Source organism: Sphaerulina musiva (assembly GCF_000320565.1).
Source record: "Sphaerulina musiva SO2202 unplaced genomic scaffold SEPMUscaffold_12, whole genome shotgun sequence".
NCBI classification, from domain to species: Eukaryota; Fungi; Ascomycota; class Dothideomycetes; order Mycosphaerellales; family Mycosphaerellaceae; genus Sphaerulina; species Sphaerulina musiva.
Window position 1 is genome coordinate 248,077 of NW_016017394.1, and position 15,467 is coordinate 263,543.

Sequence of the window (15,467 nt, forward strand, 5' to 3'; positions counted from 1 at the left end):
TCGTGGTCCGCATCAGTGGGACGTTGAGAACATTTTCCGCTCTGAGCTGTTCCCACCCCCCTCCGTCCCCTCCCTCTCCCGAACCACGACCGATTAATATCGACGCGAGCCACCGCCACCTTCTTCACAGTGCCGCGCTGTGGACACTCTTGACCGCTCTGCAGAAAACACATTCTCGACTCCACCTGGTATCGCGGCGTCGCGGAGTCGCAGACAACGCGCAGCAAGGTACCTGTACCTTAGTTCTCGAGCAGGGCTGTTTGTGTGCGGTGGAAATCCCCAAAGTGCGAGACCAACAGGGCAGGGCAAGGCAGCCACCGACAGTCAACCTGGGCCAACGTGTCGCAGCAATAACTAGGCCTACCTCCTACTACTGTACGTGACACAGACCGTGGACCGGCTTTCCGGGTCCCAACTGTCGACAGTCGACGGGCGGCGGGTGTAACAATCCCACTCACATGCCGCACGCAGCCCAAAAACGCTCCCTCGACACAAAAAATCTTTCGGCAGCTGGAGCGCGACGACTGTTGGAACGTCTCCCAATGAGCTGCTAGTCGCTGGTCTGCAAAGAGCAGCAACGCCCACATCTTTCTCTCTCTCTTCACTCTCTTAAAGTGTCCTGCCTCCCAATTGTCGACGAGGTTTTTTTTGTACTTGGTGCATGCATGCATGTACATCACGCGCGTAAACACGTCCACTCGCTGCTCTGTTTGACCACCACGACGCCCTAACGCCCCGATTCCGCTTCATGGCGCCCTCCAGCAAAAATGCGAATCACGCCTCAAGCCACGCCTCGTCTAATGGCGACACCTCCGCACCCCTCGCCGACTACTTTTTCATTGCCGGCATTGAATCGCCGCAGGTGTACGACGAGAAGTTGGCCGCCCTCGTTCCTACTGCACCTGTGGAAGAGACGATCGACGAAGACCGCGAACTGGCCATTGATACTTCCGCCCAAGGACGACCCACGACGCCAGGCTCTCCGAATGATGTGCAGAAGCGGGCGAGATATAGCTTCGAAGGGCGAAAGAGCGTGGGCAGCATCATCAATGTGACCGAAGACAAACTGCCTGCCAGCAACCGCAGCAGTACGACAATCAAGGCGGGTACCATTGGGGGTTCAGGTCTGAGCGACGATGCGTTTGAAGAGGCACTTAAGAAGTTCGCTTCGGAACGGGATAGCTTCCTCGAGGACATACATGTGGCAGCAGGCGCAGTAATCAGAGAGACACCAGCAAAGTCGCGAGTGCAACGGCCAAAGACGGTGCGCGTCACGCAAGATGAAAACTCTCTGGGCGGCGGCCTCAAGAGTGGTGTTGGCAGCTTACGGCGAAGGCTCTCCACCATGAACAGCACGAAACGCGCCTCTTCGGTGATGAGCAGAGGTTCTGCACGGCAGTCCAAGAGGCTGAGTGGCTATAACTCTGTCATACCCGTGCCACAGCCTTTTCAGACGCCTGCAGACATGCACCCTCTCAAGAGACGCTACGAACCCGTCCTGCTCGATCGCTATCCCACCAAGACCATGTTCGACGAATCGAAACGAAGGACTCCATTCCCGGACTATGTCCCCATGTTTGTATTCCCCAACGATGTCACGGTGGTATCTTCAGACGAGCGACCCCGGTCATCGTGGCATGGTTTCACCATGACGAATTCGGACAACAGCAGGCTTCATGGCGTATGCGTGACCATGTGGGTGCCATTGAGCGATGCAGCGTCCGAAGGGCTCGAGAAGCAGTGTGATGATTGGAGAAAGGCAAACATGAGCAACGAAGAGCGGGAGCTGGCCGCCAGTCTGGGAGAGCGCCTGTCTTCGGAGAGAGCGAAACTCAGTCGACTCTTGTCCGAGCTCCCGCATCACGAACTGGGCTCCGAGGCACGAGAAGCACTGGAGGAGGACATCAGTGCCGTGGAGGAGAAGATTGGGCTGATGACGGATCTGCTCCGACCGGTACGACATGGCGCTGCATCCAAGATCGATGGCCTGACCGAAGGAGACACGGGCTTCTGGATTCCCCGCGCCTACGGTGTTCTGGGACGCGACGGAGGCCTCACGAGCTTCTGGAAAGAATGGCTCAAGGCTGTCATCGTGCCCATGACCAATGGCGCGATTCTGCGAGTGCCGCCCAGCTCTCCGAAGACTGGGCTGTGGCAGCCCCTGGAGCGTTATGTCTGCAATCTGTGCATCGAAGCACTCAGCCCCATCACGTCCATCACGCAGGTCGAAGTCGCCATTCGAGATCTCCGGCTGTACGCGAGAAAGGCAGCCATCAACGAGATTCCGGGCTCTCGCAACACCGATCTGTACGCGTTGTTCCGCTGCCTCTCGATCCCCAACATCATCGCTCTCTTCGAGTATGCACTGGCAGAATCTAGGATCATTCTGCTTTCGTCACATACTGCGATGCTCCAGCTCGCATCTGCAGCACTGCAGAGCATCCTCTACCCACTCAAGTGGACCGGCGTGCTCATCCCTGTACTGCCATACCGGCTGATACAGGCACTGGAGGCGCCGTGTCCGTATATTGCAGGCGTCGAAAAGCGATATGAGAAACTCGAGATCCCCGATGACGACTACTGTCTCGTCGATCTCGATGAAAACACCATCACTAGTACTGACTACCAAACGCAACTACCGCGACCGCAAAGGAGGAAGCTTCAAGCATTGCTGCAAGCTGCGGCACCACACCACACGCGCTTCGGTGTACCGTTCGGCCCTCCGGCGTACGCCATCGAAGCGTTCCCATACGACGCCTTCTCATCAGAGAACCCTCAGATCTTCAACCCGAACCCTGTGCCCTCCACGTTGGCCAACTATGTCAGCGAAAGCTCGACCACCTTTGGCGACGCATCGAGCCTCACAGCGACTTCGAAAGCCACGGTCTTGAATGCCTTTTTGGAGCAGCGACCGAGCTCAGGGAACGGAAGCGACAGGCCATCCACCAGCTCCACGGGTGCGATGAGCCACTCTTCGGGAGCTTCGCCGCCATCTCCGATCACGATGCCATCGCCTGTGTCTGTCAACTTCCCCAGCACACCGGTCTCACGAAATGACTCGGGCTTTGCGCTTCAGGCCTCGTTACGAGAGAAGCGGTCGGGCCACTTTGCGGACGGCATGAGTCGACGCAATTCCACGGTACACTCTCTCTTTCATGCCCGCAATCCTCTCGCCGATAAGACTAACGCTCCGCATCAGTTTGGCATGGATCGTATGAACACGGTCAGGAGGCCGAGTGCGCCTGTTCCGGGACATCAGCCGCCTCCTGCAGGCATGGGACACCACCCCAGCATGTCCACGTCCACTCTGGGAGGAGGGCTCTCGGCTTCGAACTATGCTCCGAGCATATATGCACAGAGCACACTTGCCGCCAGCACCATCTTGCAGCCCACCACGGCACAACCCGTGCGAGATAACCCCACTACCAGATGGGTGGAAGGCCATTGCTTGCAGAAAAAGCTGGCCGATAAAAGGTCATTGTGTAAAATTTGCGATGAGCGATGCGATGAAGACGTCTTCAGGTGCAATGGTGAGTCGATGTCCTGTCCTTTTGATGCTGATATGGTCTCGCCGACTAACGATGATGCAGGTTGTGGCATTATTGTGCACGGGCGGTGTGCGTCCATGGTGTGTATCGTCTGCCCTGTTGCTTTCCGTGCAGACCAGGTACGCGCCGCGTTTGTGCGATGCTTCGCATCACTCTTCTACACCTACCGGCGCTATATGCATCCCGCTTCGGGAGAACGGAGGAAGCAGGGACTCATTTACCACTTCAACATGGACCAGTTCCTGAAGAGTGTCCCACACGGAGACAGCGACTATATGAATATGCTGCGGCAAACACAATCCTTCAATGAATTCATACACGAGCGCGAGTCGACCCGAGCCGAGGACCCGAGCATCAAACTGTTCGACGAGATCATCCTTTCCAAGCGAAACCGCGGGCACAGGAGCCTCTTCTCCAAGTCCAACACGGATTTCCTGAGTGACACTTCGGACCACCTCTGGCGTTCCGCATCAGCATCACCTCCCACCGGCCGATTTCCTGGTGACATCAGGACAGTCACGGGACGGACTCCCAGCAAACTGGATCCCACACTGATGAAAGAGCCTCGCAGCATACAAGGCGCACCCCGGCTGAGCCAAGCGAGGACGAAAAGGAAGCCGGTATCCAGCATGCTCGGTCTGAGCTCTCTGATTTCGGACCAGCCCTAGGAGGGCGTAGTTGCCGAGCAGCAAAAGGCAGAAGAGCAAGCGAAGCACAAGGAGAACTTGGACCCGATTCCCGCAATGAACTCCATTGCCGAATAGCCACCATCCACTCTCATTCAACTACCCCTCTATTGATTTGGAAATAGTGAACACGATCCTATGGTGCGGTGCATTCACGGGGAGTCCAGAAGGAATGAGGCATTGGGATTGTATAGTATGGGCCGGGCATTTTTCCACGAATCGGCATTTTCACGAGCATATGCAACAGAAAGGTGGTGTGGCCAATGATCAAGTCCAAGACCAAGTCCAAGAAAATGGAGAGGGAGGGGAAGAGCAAGCAGAAGGAGAAGTTGCAGTAGTAGTAGTTGTTGTTGTTGTAGAAGTGCAATTGGGCATAAACGTGCATGTATAGTATTAGTAGTAGTATTAGAAGAAGAAGAAAGAGGAAATTCACGAGCGGGAACTCGCTGATGATGATGATTTGAACTACCCCTCTACTACACTACCTACCTACCTACTTAGGGTTTTGTATCAAATAATCTAATCATGAGTGAGGTACTCCTCTAGTAAAGTAAAGGTAGGTATCTTCTCTTACTGCTGCTACTACTGTCGTAGGTTTAGATTTTCAGACTTTCAGACTTTCAGATTGGAACTTAGGATATAGGATATAGGATACATATACTTCCTAGAGTGTATGTACGGTAAGGTAGGGAAGGTAGGTAAGGCAGGTAAGGTGAGGTAAGTAAGATAGAATAGCTAGGAAGTACATGTAGGTAGATTGTACATGAACTACCAAGGTACGCATCTACGTGCTACTATTTCTCCTCTCTTCTTCCTTATCTCTCTCTCTCTCTGTGCATGTCAAACATCAAATATCTCATTCTCGTTCTCTGTGAAGATAAAAACAACCCCCAGAAACTATACCTACCTACCTAATAAGCTCTGTTTTGACAACATCATTAACAACTGACACCATCCCCCCTCATGTCTGTACCTGAGTAAAACTATCTTACTCCCCCTCCCGATGCTCAATCACCAACTTCACATCCTTGACCGGATGCAACAACATGGCCGGCACACACATTCTCCCCTCATTCACCAATTCCCATTCTTCACCACCATCGCCATCGACTTTGAATCCCAACCACCTCTTCCACAAATTCGGGGAAAATCCCGCATGGTAATACCAACTGGTCCCCAAGAAATTGCTCTGACGTTCATCGCTAAACACACTGGTGCGAGCGCCTCCCGCCGCGCCGTTGCGCCCGTTGTTGAAGATGGCTGCGAGGTAAGACGTCGGCCAGGCACGGTCAATGTAGACGGGATGCGGGGCGTAGACGGCTTTGTAGCCGTGGTGGAGGGCGATGGAGCCCGGGAACATTTCGGAGAACATGCTATGGCGTTGGAGGGAGGTTTCGCGATGCATGGTTTCGAGGAGACGGTGGCTGAGACGTGAAGCGGTAATAATGGCGGTTCGGCGAGGAGGTTGGTTCTGACCTCCAGAGGTGTTGTAGCCTGTGGTGTCTTCTGCCAGGATCCAGTTGGTTTGGTGAGGGTCGAAAAGGGGGTTGAAGGTGATGAGATCGGCCTCTTCGCCGACGCCCCATTCGTATTTGTCTTCGGCGTACGTGGTGGGTGGTTTGGGATCGTTTTCGGGCCGGTCTGTCAAGGTGGTCTCCGAGTCGGGAGGGAGAGGGCCCCAGACAGGAATTTCGGGTTGTCGGGCTGCTGTGTCGAGCGGGTGAGCTTTGGCTGCGTCCGTAGGGGCCTTGTTATAGGCGTTACTGCCATGAGCTGTGCCGTGCTCGGTCTGTACCCGGACCATTTGTCGGAAGTCTTCCCAGCTGCCGTGTTCAGACGGGATGTAGAAGCGGCCGTTTCGTTCCCATAGTCCTTTACGAGGTTGCTGTTTGGCCCATTGAGAGACTTGTGTGAAGAGGTGGAAGAAGTTTCCAGTATAGCGAATATCCATCTCCCAGTGCCAGAAGAAGTCGTATTCAGGGTGCATGTGGGCAAAGTACTGTACTGGCATGTACGTGCTTCGGTAGGCTCCATGAACTGGAAGATCACGATAGAATGACTCTTCCAGGCCGCCGTAGATGAGACCCATCTGACGTTCTGACCAGAGCGTACCCATGCCATGAAACTCGGCTGGCAATGCGTCATTCAGGACTCGCTGGTAGGTCTCTTCGTCGGCCCATATTTGCATATTGTCGTCTTTCACGTGGATCAGAAAGTGCACGACATATTCGCCTCCAGTCTGTATGGCCAGTTCATTGACTAGTGCGCGTAGGTAGAATAGATCTTCCTCGTCATACTGGTAGTCCCACCACGTTCTGATCAAGACGGCAGTGCGGTTCTCAAAGTGCTTGCCATTGACGGTCAACAATTCTGCTGGCTGTTCCTTCACCTCCGGCTCATCTCTCTTGGTGACGCCAGCTGCAGCCATGGAAGTGAAAGCATCCTTTTGGCTCTTTGGCGCAGGCCGAAAGCGATGTGCGTTTGCCAGCAAACACCGTTCCTGCACTTCGGCCCACTTGACAGTTCTGTAGTCAATTTCCAAGTCATCACCCCACACCTGTTCTGAGCCTTCCCTTTCGCCTTCCATTCCCGCGCCGGTGCCTCCAAACTTCTTGCTATAGCCATAACCGTACGGGCCTAGTCGTCCATATCTCTCGAAGCACATGTCGTCCTTCAAACCTAGCAGTTCATGACTCCCGTATACAGGGTCGGGGAACCCTTTAGGAACGCCCTCATAGGCCAAAAGCAGCGGCACAGTCGACCTGGTAGTGTTATCCAGATAACACTGAACAGGCTCCTCGTAGATACCTCTGCCCACAGCCCTTGAGTATGGATCAAACCGTCTCCCCGGCTTAATGTCTCTCTTATTGAATCCCCTCTGCCGCGCAGCCTCCTGGTCCTCCATCTCTTTCTGCTTCAACGCAGCTTCCTGGAGCCTCTTCAGCTCCTCTCCCTCTGGCACGGGGTACTCTTTCAACGCCTCATTCTCTTTTTTCGTTACCAGCGTCCTGATCCCCCCATGGTAGCGCTTCAAGAATGGAAACGACTCCCATGCAGGCGGCGGCGGAGGCTTCTTCAAGCCGAGTTTCACCTCTGCTCTCGAGGCGTATGAAGAGCTTACGAGCCACCAAATGAACAACGCCAGGATGGTGGTCAGCGCAAGGGTAAAGTAGCGGCTGAAGCGCCTCCGGGGCAGATGGTACGCGTATGTGGGTCTGTGTTGGGGTTGCGACAGCATCGGCGCGCTGCTGCTGGTGTTGTTGTATTCATCGTCTGATATTGCCGAGTCGAATGACTTGCGCGCCTTTTCCGGGTCGATGAACTGCCCGCTGAGGGAGCGATGCCGCGTGCCCATGTTTGGTACCGTCCGGTGGTCGGTCTATGTCATGGGAGCTGGTGGATTTCTGTGTGGTTTCGCCGTTGGGAGGGTGAAATGCTACGTCTTGTGGTCGTGGACACTATTCCGCTTTCATAACTGTACAAATGCGGCAGTTCGTAAGGTCGTCAAGTGAATTCTGCTGTTCAGAGTAGGCTGCTCAAGACAGGACTGGTACAAGATAATCCGGTACAAGGACTATGTACCTCAGTATACATATAAAGCCGCGATCCCTGTCAGCACTAGTTCGGACAGCATGTTTATCAACACAGCAGGGATCACTGAGTTTCGGTGGCAACCGACCACCTCACCAACAGTATCACCAACCATCGTGGAACATACAACAACAGCATTATCCAAATGGCAGACGAAATCTCACAAGCATCAGCAATACTAGTTACCAACAGGACATATTCCGCTTCGAGTTCGAATCTCGACGATACTACATACATCAACTGGTGCAGCAAAAGGATAAAAAATCTCCTAGACACCTCCTTATCTTCGTACCAAAGAAGACGTCGCACTCACGTTCATGTATTATGATGGAAACCATGGAAAGAATTTTGTTTGCACCACCTCGTAGAAGGTAGCGTGGGCTCTATTGTGCGATGTAATGGAAGGCTCTTCGAACCATACGCTTCTAGAAAGGTCAGATTCTCCCTCCTTGCGTCGTGATTTTATCACAATATGCAGTCTTGCGTTGGCCTGCTCTCAGCCGTTCCACACCGTGACATCCTTCTTGCAGCGTGGTGTCTGATATCTAGTTTCTCTCCTCGCATCGACTTCCCTCCTGCTTCCCCACCCACCAATGATCATGAACGGGACCCGGCGAATGGGGGACTCTCCTTACGGAGCCATCTCCTTACGCTGTGCAACACCTGTGTTTCCACAATAAATGCAGTCCTGCGTTAGCGTTACTTGTATTATGGCGTATCAGCAACATGCCGATCCACACTGTTCATTCGCAGTCGTGGATGTTGTTCCCTCCAAGATATGGGGAGATCTCAGATCGTGCTCCAAAATGTTTCAAAATGTGTTCATCGTCCTCGACTCGACAGCCACCCAGTCGTCAAACTTCCCTTCTCGCCCATAGCACTTCTCCAATCGATGTTCAGTTGGCCCAGCCGTACCTTCATACTCAAATCTACATCCTCCGCATTCTCCTTCTTATCCTCCTTGACCAGGAACATAATCTGCTCGATATCCCCAGGTTTCAAAACCGTACCACCAACATCCATCATAGCCTTTGCCACCACCCTATCCTCTTCACTCTCCTTGAGCCACACCTTTTCCAACACAATTCCCGCCCCGCCATCGGCCACATTCTCCAATTGAGCTTCCAAAACCCACTCCCTCGCCGCAGTCGTATCTTTCTTCTTCCGCTCCGTCACCTTGGATCGCACAGCAACCAACTGCTGACTGATGAACTGATACAATTTCCTGAAACTCCTCGTCCGACTCCCCACTACAGTGCCCCCGTGTTGTGGAAGAAGCGTTTCTTCTGTGTAACTCACTGTCACGGCCAAAACATACTGTCCTTCGTCTTTGAGTTCATGGCGAAGAGTCCGTTGGAGTGTTTCACCCGGCTTGATCTTGACTCCTCCTCCTTCTCCTCCTTCGCCTTCATCTTCATGCGTAGATGCTGCACCTTCAAGTGGTAAAGCAATTCCCCCATCACCAGCCTGGTTCCTCGTAGGAGTTTGGAGCTCTGCAACGATCTTGACGCCACTGACGACGGTAATGGTTTGGTTTCCCTCTCCCGACCCACCTCCTCCTTCATCTGACGATGGTGATGGAGGTAGTTCGTTGTTCACGCATAAAGTGCACACAAATGTCTCGCCGACATAGGCTGCGCCGAAAGCTGCGGGGAGGGTGAGAGCTTGGGTGAGAGGGAAGGAAGACGGAGCAGAAGTGTCTCGTTTCTCGTCCTGTGAGGTTGCTGTTGAGTCGGCGGTAGAATAGGCGAGAGAAGCGTTCGGGGCGATGTCGAGGCCGTTTCCAAAGGCTGTTGGGGGGAGGGGAGCTTGAGTCGCGAGGGCGGGGCGGGAGAGGCGCAGGACTTTGAGGGAGAGGGAGTGAGGGCCGGAGAAGGTGCTGGACCGGGCGCGGCTGTGGGTTGTCGTCGTTGTCGCCATTTTGATGGTGAGGTGACTTTAGAATGCTACATTGTGCATTTGTGTCTCGCTTCTGGAGATGGCATGATGTTGATGTTGATGGTATAGGATGATAGCCTGGTTGACAGACAAGGATTTGCGGCTCCGAATTCTACATTTTCCACCGCAATCGAAGGTCACCTCTTCCCTTCATAGTCATACAGATTTATCTTATTAACATCATATTCAATCAAACAAGAGTCCCATGGCAACAGAAATCTATCAAAGCTCATAGTTTGCTAAACATGTCTCCGCAAAAAGACGACAACCACGATCATAATAACAACATCGAAAAAGAACAAGATACAATCCACCTCCAACGTTTCCCCCATCTCTATCTAGCCCTCAACACTCCAAAAGGTATAGAACTGTTCCCATGCAAAGTGAAACAAATCATGGACCTAACCTGCCACCCCTTCATCCCAGGCCGAGCAGTCTACCCATCCTCCCGCATCCCCCGAGGAACCATAATCGACACAAGTCCCGTCCTAATCCTCTCCAGACAAGAAAACACGACCCATATCGCTCAAACGCAACTCTATCATTACACTTACAACTGGCCTTCTACCACCACTACCAATGGCCAGTCTTCCAGAGGAATCCCGCAACAAGCTGTGGTATTGGGTTTGGGATCCATGTTTAATCATTCTACACAAAACCAAAATGTGGGTTGGAAGCGAGATCTGGAGAGGCAGGTAATTGTGTATACGGCACTCAAGGATATTGAAGTTGGGGAGGAGTTGTGTATCTCGTATGGGGATCATTTGACTTTTGTGGATGTGGATGCCGTGGCGACGGGGACGGGGACGGTAGAGGGGGAGGAGGGAGAAGGGGATGGGGGGTTGGGTAGGATTGATTTATGAGGAGAAGATATAGATGAGAATGAGTGGTGGCATGTTTTTTTTTTCCAGAACAGGAACGAATAAGCTTGCGTCTTTGACACGCTTTCGTAGCCAGCCCGCTTGGAACCAGTTTTGGATTTCTTCTTTTGCGGGGTTTTCGTTCTCCAGAACGGCAATGTATTGTACTCCACCGCCGGGTCGCTCAAAGCCAGGCTCAATGGATCCAGCGGCTACTCGAAGAGGCCGAAGGACTTCGTACACATTGTAGAATTGCTCCGGGTTGAGACTACTGGGCGGTAGGGACCGCTGCGAGACGAGTGTACCAAATGGAGCGAAGTAGACTGTATCATCTTCTCCAAAGCGGTCGATCAATGTGCCTGCATCGAGGGTGATTTCTTTTTCGGTGCTATCGCCACGTTCTCAAGGTTGATCTATGAAGAGAAGCACTCAGTAAGCCCTTCCCCTGCACATGGGAAAGGGGAGAGAAAGAAGGGAGTGGCATAGAGCGTGTTGCTCCTGGGAGAGACATCTTCGGCGACGACCCCTCGATATCAATGCGCGGATGCGATGAAACATGTGAATAGCAAGCACATCGAACAGTGCTGGTGTCGTGCCAAGAGTGAAGCCGTGCCACAAGTGAAAGTTGTCGCCAAGTGGGTAATGCACATGTAGATGTGGGTGGAAGGAGCGCGTCTTCCCGGCGTCCCGCCCGACACCGATCTCAATGTACTACATCACATCACTCGCTGTCGTAGTCAGCATTCATCAACTCCAAACAAACCACCGAATCTACCTCTCCCCTCTTGCGCTTTCACCAGTGCATCAAGAGACGGTAGCTCAAGATGGAAGACACACAGGCAGATGCTGACAAGGTATCCGCTAACCATCTCCCCACTCCCTGTCGACCTAGCATACTGACTCTCGCATGTGACAGATACGGGCGAAGCGTCTGGCGAAGCTAGGTGGCGCTGGGTCGAGCACCACCCGCCCGGAGACTGCCAATACCAACTCGAACGCAGATGTGCCCACCACTGCACCGACGACGACAGAACCACCGGCAGCGACCGCAGCATCGTCGACTAACGGCGCCGATGACAAGCCAGCCACGCCACCGATCGATCGCAGCAAGCTGCTGAGCAGCCTGGAAACCCAGAAGCCTTCTTCTGCTCCTACTCCCGCTCGCGCGCCGGTGAAGATTACGGTACAGCCCCGACAGACTTCTCCAGGCGTCAAGCGCGATCGAGATGGCTCCGAGCGCCCCCAGTCACGCTCATCACCAGCACCTCGACCGGCAGAGAGCTTGGAATCATGGGAGGACAAGACGCTGAAGCAGATTTACCGTGTCACGCTGAAGGAGGGCGAGACTAAGGATCTACATGGACAGAAGCTGGTATTTCTCCAAGGAGTCAAGAGCGATGGCACGGAGCTTCTGACGGTGGACAACTCGGACAGCATCCTTGCCGAGGGAGCATCGCATGTGAATGGCAAGATATTCGAGTACTTCTTGCAGTGCTTTAAGCGTTCAGTCAAGGCGAGCAAGGATCCGCGAAACTTGGGCAACGAGCAGAAGGCTGCAGTGCTGAAAGAGGCACGACGCATGAGCATGAGCTACTGCATCTTTGCCATCACCATGCCAGACATGTTTCCCGACTACGAGCCCACCACGAATGCTTTGGTCGATTGTCTTCTGACGGATCCTGAGGGGGATCATGGTATCTGCACAGACTTCTTGAATGAAGCCGTATCAAGATGGGAAGAAGACGATATGATTAGTGAAACTATCGTCGGAGCTGCGGAAAAGTTGAGCCAACAACTTGCCCAGAAGGACATGCTCGATGACTACATGAACTACATTACGGCAATTCGAAACTTGCTGCGCTTCTCCAAGATCCTAGATGCCGTCACGAGATCACCTTTGTGGATGCCGGAAGGTATACAAGCCCAAGACATCGAGACGAAAACTCTGCTTGGTCCTTTCTTCCGTCTGTCTCCCATGCAACAAGCTGCTGCAAACAGTTACTTCTCAGCGCCCAAGACGAGAGACAAGGGCTTCATCGCAAACGCGCAGAACGCCACTCGTATGACTCTCAAGACCCATCAGGAGCAGCTCTTTTTGATCACCGATGGCATCGTCAAGACCGGCCCTGCCACGAGAGTCCGCATGCTCGACTGGTTCGCAATGTGCGTCAACAAGAATCACCACAAGCGCGCCATGCGAGTCGACTACAGACGCGTTTCCAGTGATGGCTTCATGGTCAACGTGACGAGTGTCCTCGACCGACTTTGTAGCCCCTTCATCGATGCCAGCTTCGGCAAGGTTGATCGCATTGATGTAGACTATCTTCGCCGAAGTCCTCGGGTCGATATCAAGGATGAGACGAAGATCAATGCAGATCAGGCCACCAGCGATGCTTTCTACCAGACCCCAGCCGCAGGCACGAACAATTTCATTTCCGAGCTCTTCTTCCTCACCGTCGCCGCTCACCATTACGGCACCGAGGCGGCACAGACGCGCATGACTCTTATGCGAAAGAGCGTCAAGCGGACGGAGAAGGATCTCATGGAACTGGAGAGCGAGCGCCACAAGTACTTGAATGACAACCGCTATCTAGCACGATTTGATGCCCACATCAATAAGATTAAGAAGACAATCGATGAAACGTGGAGCACCATTCATGCCACTACTGGCGTCCTGCTTGACGACTCCACGCAAAAGGCCGCCATGGACTTCATGCGCTATGTCATGGTTTGGCTGCTTCGCCTAGCAAGTGGACAGAATCTGCCAAAAGAGCAACTTCGACTTCCTCTGCCCTCAAAGCAGCCAGAGGCTTTCAAGTGCCTGCCCGAGTATTTCGTGGAAGGCGTGGTAGACAACTTCAAGTTCGTTACATCCAACATGCCTCAAGCCATTGTTCCGACCCAGACTGCCGAGCTTGTACAATTCGCCATTACGCTACTGCGTAGCAGCGAGTATGTCAAGAATGTCAGCGTCAAGTCTGGGCTCGTCACCATTCTCTACTACGGCATCATGCCATATGCCAACAACAGACCTGGCGTGCTTCACGATCAGCTATTAGGATCGGACTTTGCAAACACTCACCTCCTTCACGCGCTCATGAAGTTCTACATTGAAGCAGAGCATACCGGTTCGCACACGCAATTCTATGACAAGTTCAACATACGCTACGAGATATTCCAAGTGGTGAAGCGCATCTGGATCAACACCAAATACCGAGAAAATTTGGCGATTGAGTCTCGTCACAACACGGCATTCTTCGTGCAGTTCGTCAACATGATGGTGAACGATGTCACGTTTGTGCTCGATGAGTCGTTGTCGAGCTTAGCAAAAGTGAACGAGCTCACCACGGAGATGGCCACGCCCTGGCTCATGCAGGAATTGACAGAAGAGCAACGCAAGGAAAAGCAAGATTTGCTCGAGGACCACAAAGGTCGAGCCAAGAGCTTTTTGGGCCTCACAACTACGACCATGGAGTCTCTCATTCTCTTCACAGAGACCCTCGCTGATGCATTCACCATGCAAGAGATTGTCACTCGTCTCGCAGACATGCTGGACTACAACCTGGACATTCTCGTTGGAGAGAAGCGGAAGCAGATGATTGTCAAGGACGACGATCTCCGGACGGTATGGCAACCCAAGAGTCTTCTGGCAGAGATCATGACAGTGTACATCAATCTCTCGCAAAAGCAAGAGTTCATCGGCGCCATTGCAAAAGACGGTAGATCGTACAAACCTCAAAATTTCGCCAAAGCTCGAGACATTATGTCGAATGGCGCATTTAAATCTCCCGAACAACTTCGCATTTGGGAAGAGCTTGGTGTCAAGGTCGCAGAGGCAAAGGCCTTGGATGATCAAGAAGAGGCCGACTTGGGAGAGATTCCCGAGGAGTTTGAGGATCCTTTATTGGGTATTTTGATGACGGACCCCGTCACTCTACCCAGCAGCAAGAGTGTTGTTGATCGAAGTACGATTCGGACTCATTTGCTTTCGGATCCTACCGATCCCTTCAATCGAGTGCCGTTGAAGATTGAAGAAGTGATTGATAATGTGGAGCTCAAACAGCAGATTGATGACTGGAGGGAGCAGAAAAAGGCCGAGCGCGCCAAGGTTGTTGCTGCTGCTGCTGCTCCTGCTGGGGAAGCCATGGATACGACCGAGGGATGAGGTGACAATCACCATCCGAACACGAGTGTCTATATCGCCTGACGGAATGAATGGGGGTTTCGTTTTGACTCGTATAGAAAGCACTTTTTTGAACGGCACTGTGCGCCTCTTGCAAAAAGTGTGGCGCGTAAGGTGTATAGCATAGCAGTGGAAATGATGAAATGATGATAATATCCATTGTCTTTGCAGCCCGTTTATATGCAACTTGCAATTCACCTCAATTCCACCTCAATCCCACCTCAACTCCACCCCATTCCCCCTCAACTCCAAACCATCATCATCATCATTATCATCCTCATCAAAAACAATTCTCTCTCTTAGCTATTCCCATCAGCCTCCCCTCCCCCCAAATCTTCGACCTAGAAAAATTCCCAATACCCAGTTTAGGACACAAAAAGCCGAACCGGATGCAGTCCGCATTAAAAACTTCTAGCCTTTTTATAAGTCTAATGCGGATTGTATCCGATTCGGCTTTTTGTGTCTTAAACTGGGTTTTGGGTGTTTTCTACGTTGGAGAATTTAGAGGAGGGGAGGAAGGAATATTGGGGATAAGGTAGAGGGTTTGGATTAGATAAGAAGATTCGGGATTGTTGCTTGTTTGTTTGGTTGCTTCTCTGTCTTTAACAGTGTCTCCGATTATTGCTAGATGTGTGTAGACTTACTTTTTGGAAGTATTGGA

The 15,467-nt window shown here is 52.6% G+C and overlaps 5 protein-coding genes across 5 annotated transcripts; 3 read left to right on the forward strand and 2 right to left on the reverse strand.

Moving 5' to 3' along the window:
• The first annotated feature begins 62 nt into the window (after positions 1 to 62).
• Positions 63 to 4,668, forward strand: SEPMUDRAFT_151997 (dDENN domain-containing protein). Its single transcript, XM_016907178.1, has 3 exons — positions 63 to 3,139; positions 3,200 to 3,530; positions 3,591 to 4,668. Exons 1-3 carry the CDS (start codon positions 749 to 751, stop codon positions 4,214 to 4,216), a joined length of 3,348 nt encoding a protein of 1,115 aa, XP_016756424.1. The 5' UTR covers positions 63 to 748; the 3' UTR covers positions 4,217 to 4,668.
• A 345-nt stretch (positions 4,669 to 5,013) lies between these two features.
• SEPMUDRAFT_151998 (uncharacterized protein) lies at positions 5,014 to 7,736 on the reverse strand. Its single transcript, XM_016907179.1, has one exon. The coding sequence runs from the start codon at positions 7,587 to 7,589 to the stop codon at positions 5,223 to 5,225; it is 2,367 nt and encodes a 788-aa protein (XP_016756425.1). The 5' UTR covers positions 7,590 to 7,736; the 3' UTR covers positions 5,014 to 5,222.
• A 470-nt stretch (positions 7,737 to 8,206) lies between these two features.
• On the reverse strand, positions 8,207 to 9,745 carry SEPMUDRAFT_166779 (uncharacterized protein; the record flags this gene model as incomplete). The annotated part of the gene is made up of 1 exon (XM_016908259.1): positions 8,207 to 9,745. The coding sequence occupies one exon, from the start codon at positions 9,743 to 9,745 to the stop codon at positions 8,648 to 8,650; it is 1,098 nt and encodes a 365-aa protein (XP_016756426.1). The 3' UTR covers positions 8,207 to 8,647.
• A 263-nt stretch (positions 9,746 to 10,008) lies between these two features.
• On the forward strand, positions 10,009 to 10,945 carry SEPMUDRAFT_144960 (uncharacterized protein; the record flags this gene model as incomplete). Its single annotated transcript, XM_016903087.1, has 3 exons — positions 10,009 to 10,123; positions 10,190 to 10,507; positions 10,938 to 10,945. 3 exons carry the CDS (start codon positions 10,009 to 10,011, stop codon positions 10,943 to 10,945), a joined length of 441 nt encoding a protein of 146 aa, XP_016756427.1.
• A 443-nt stretch (positions 10,946 to 11,388) lies between these two features.
• SEPMUDRAFT_93831 (uncharacterized protein) lies at positions 11,389 to 14,955 on the forward strand. The gene is made up of 2 exons (XM_016910626.1): positions 11,389 to 11,477; positions 11,540 to 14,955. The coding sequence occupies exons 1-2, from the start codon at positions 11,448 to 11,450 to the stop codon at positions 14,786 to 14,788; spliced, it is 3,279 nt and encodes a 1,092-aa protein (XP_016756428.1). The 5' UTR covers positions 11,389 to 11,447; the 3' UTR covers positions 14,789 to 14,955.
• Positions 14,956 to 15,467: the final 512 nt, after the last annotated feature.

Coding starts and splice junctions, on each gene's coding strand:
- SEPMUDRAFT_151997 (XM_016907178.1), top strand. CDS start 749: ATGGCGCCCTCCAGCAAAAATGCGAATCACGCCTCAAGCCACGCCTCG. Junction 3,140..3,199: donor TGAGTCGACGCAATTCCACG/GTACACTCTCTC, acceptor GCTCCGCATCAG/TTTGGCATGGATCGTATGAA. Junction 3,531..3,590: donor AGACGTCTTCAGGTGCAATG/GTGAGTCGATGT, acceptor ACGATGATGCAG/GTTGTGGCATTATTGTGCAC.
- SEPMUDRAFT_151998 (XM_016907179.1), bottom strand. CDS start 7,589: ATGGGCACGCGGCATCGCTCCCTCAGCGGGCAGTTCATCGACCCGGAA.
- SEPMUDRAFT_93831 (XM_016910626.1), top strand. CDS start 11,448: ATGGAAGACACACAGGCAGATGCTGACAAG. Junction 11,478..11,539: donor CACAGGCAGATGCTGACAAG/GTATCCGCTAAC, acceptor CGCATGTGACAG/ATACGGGCGAAGCGTCTGGC.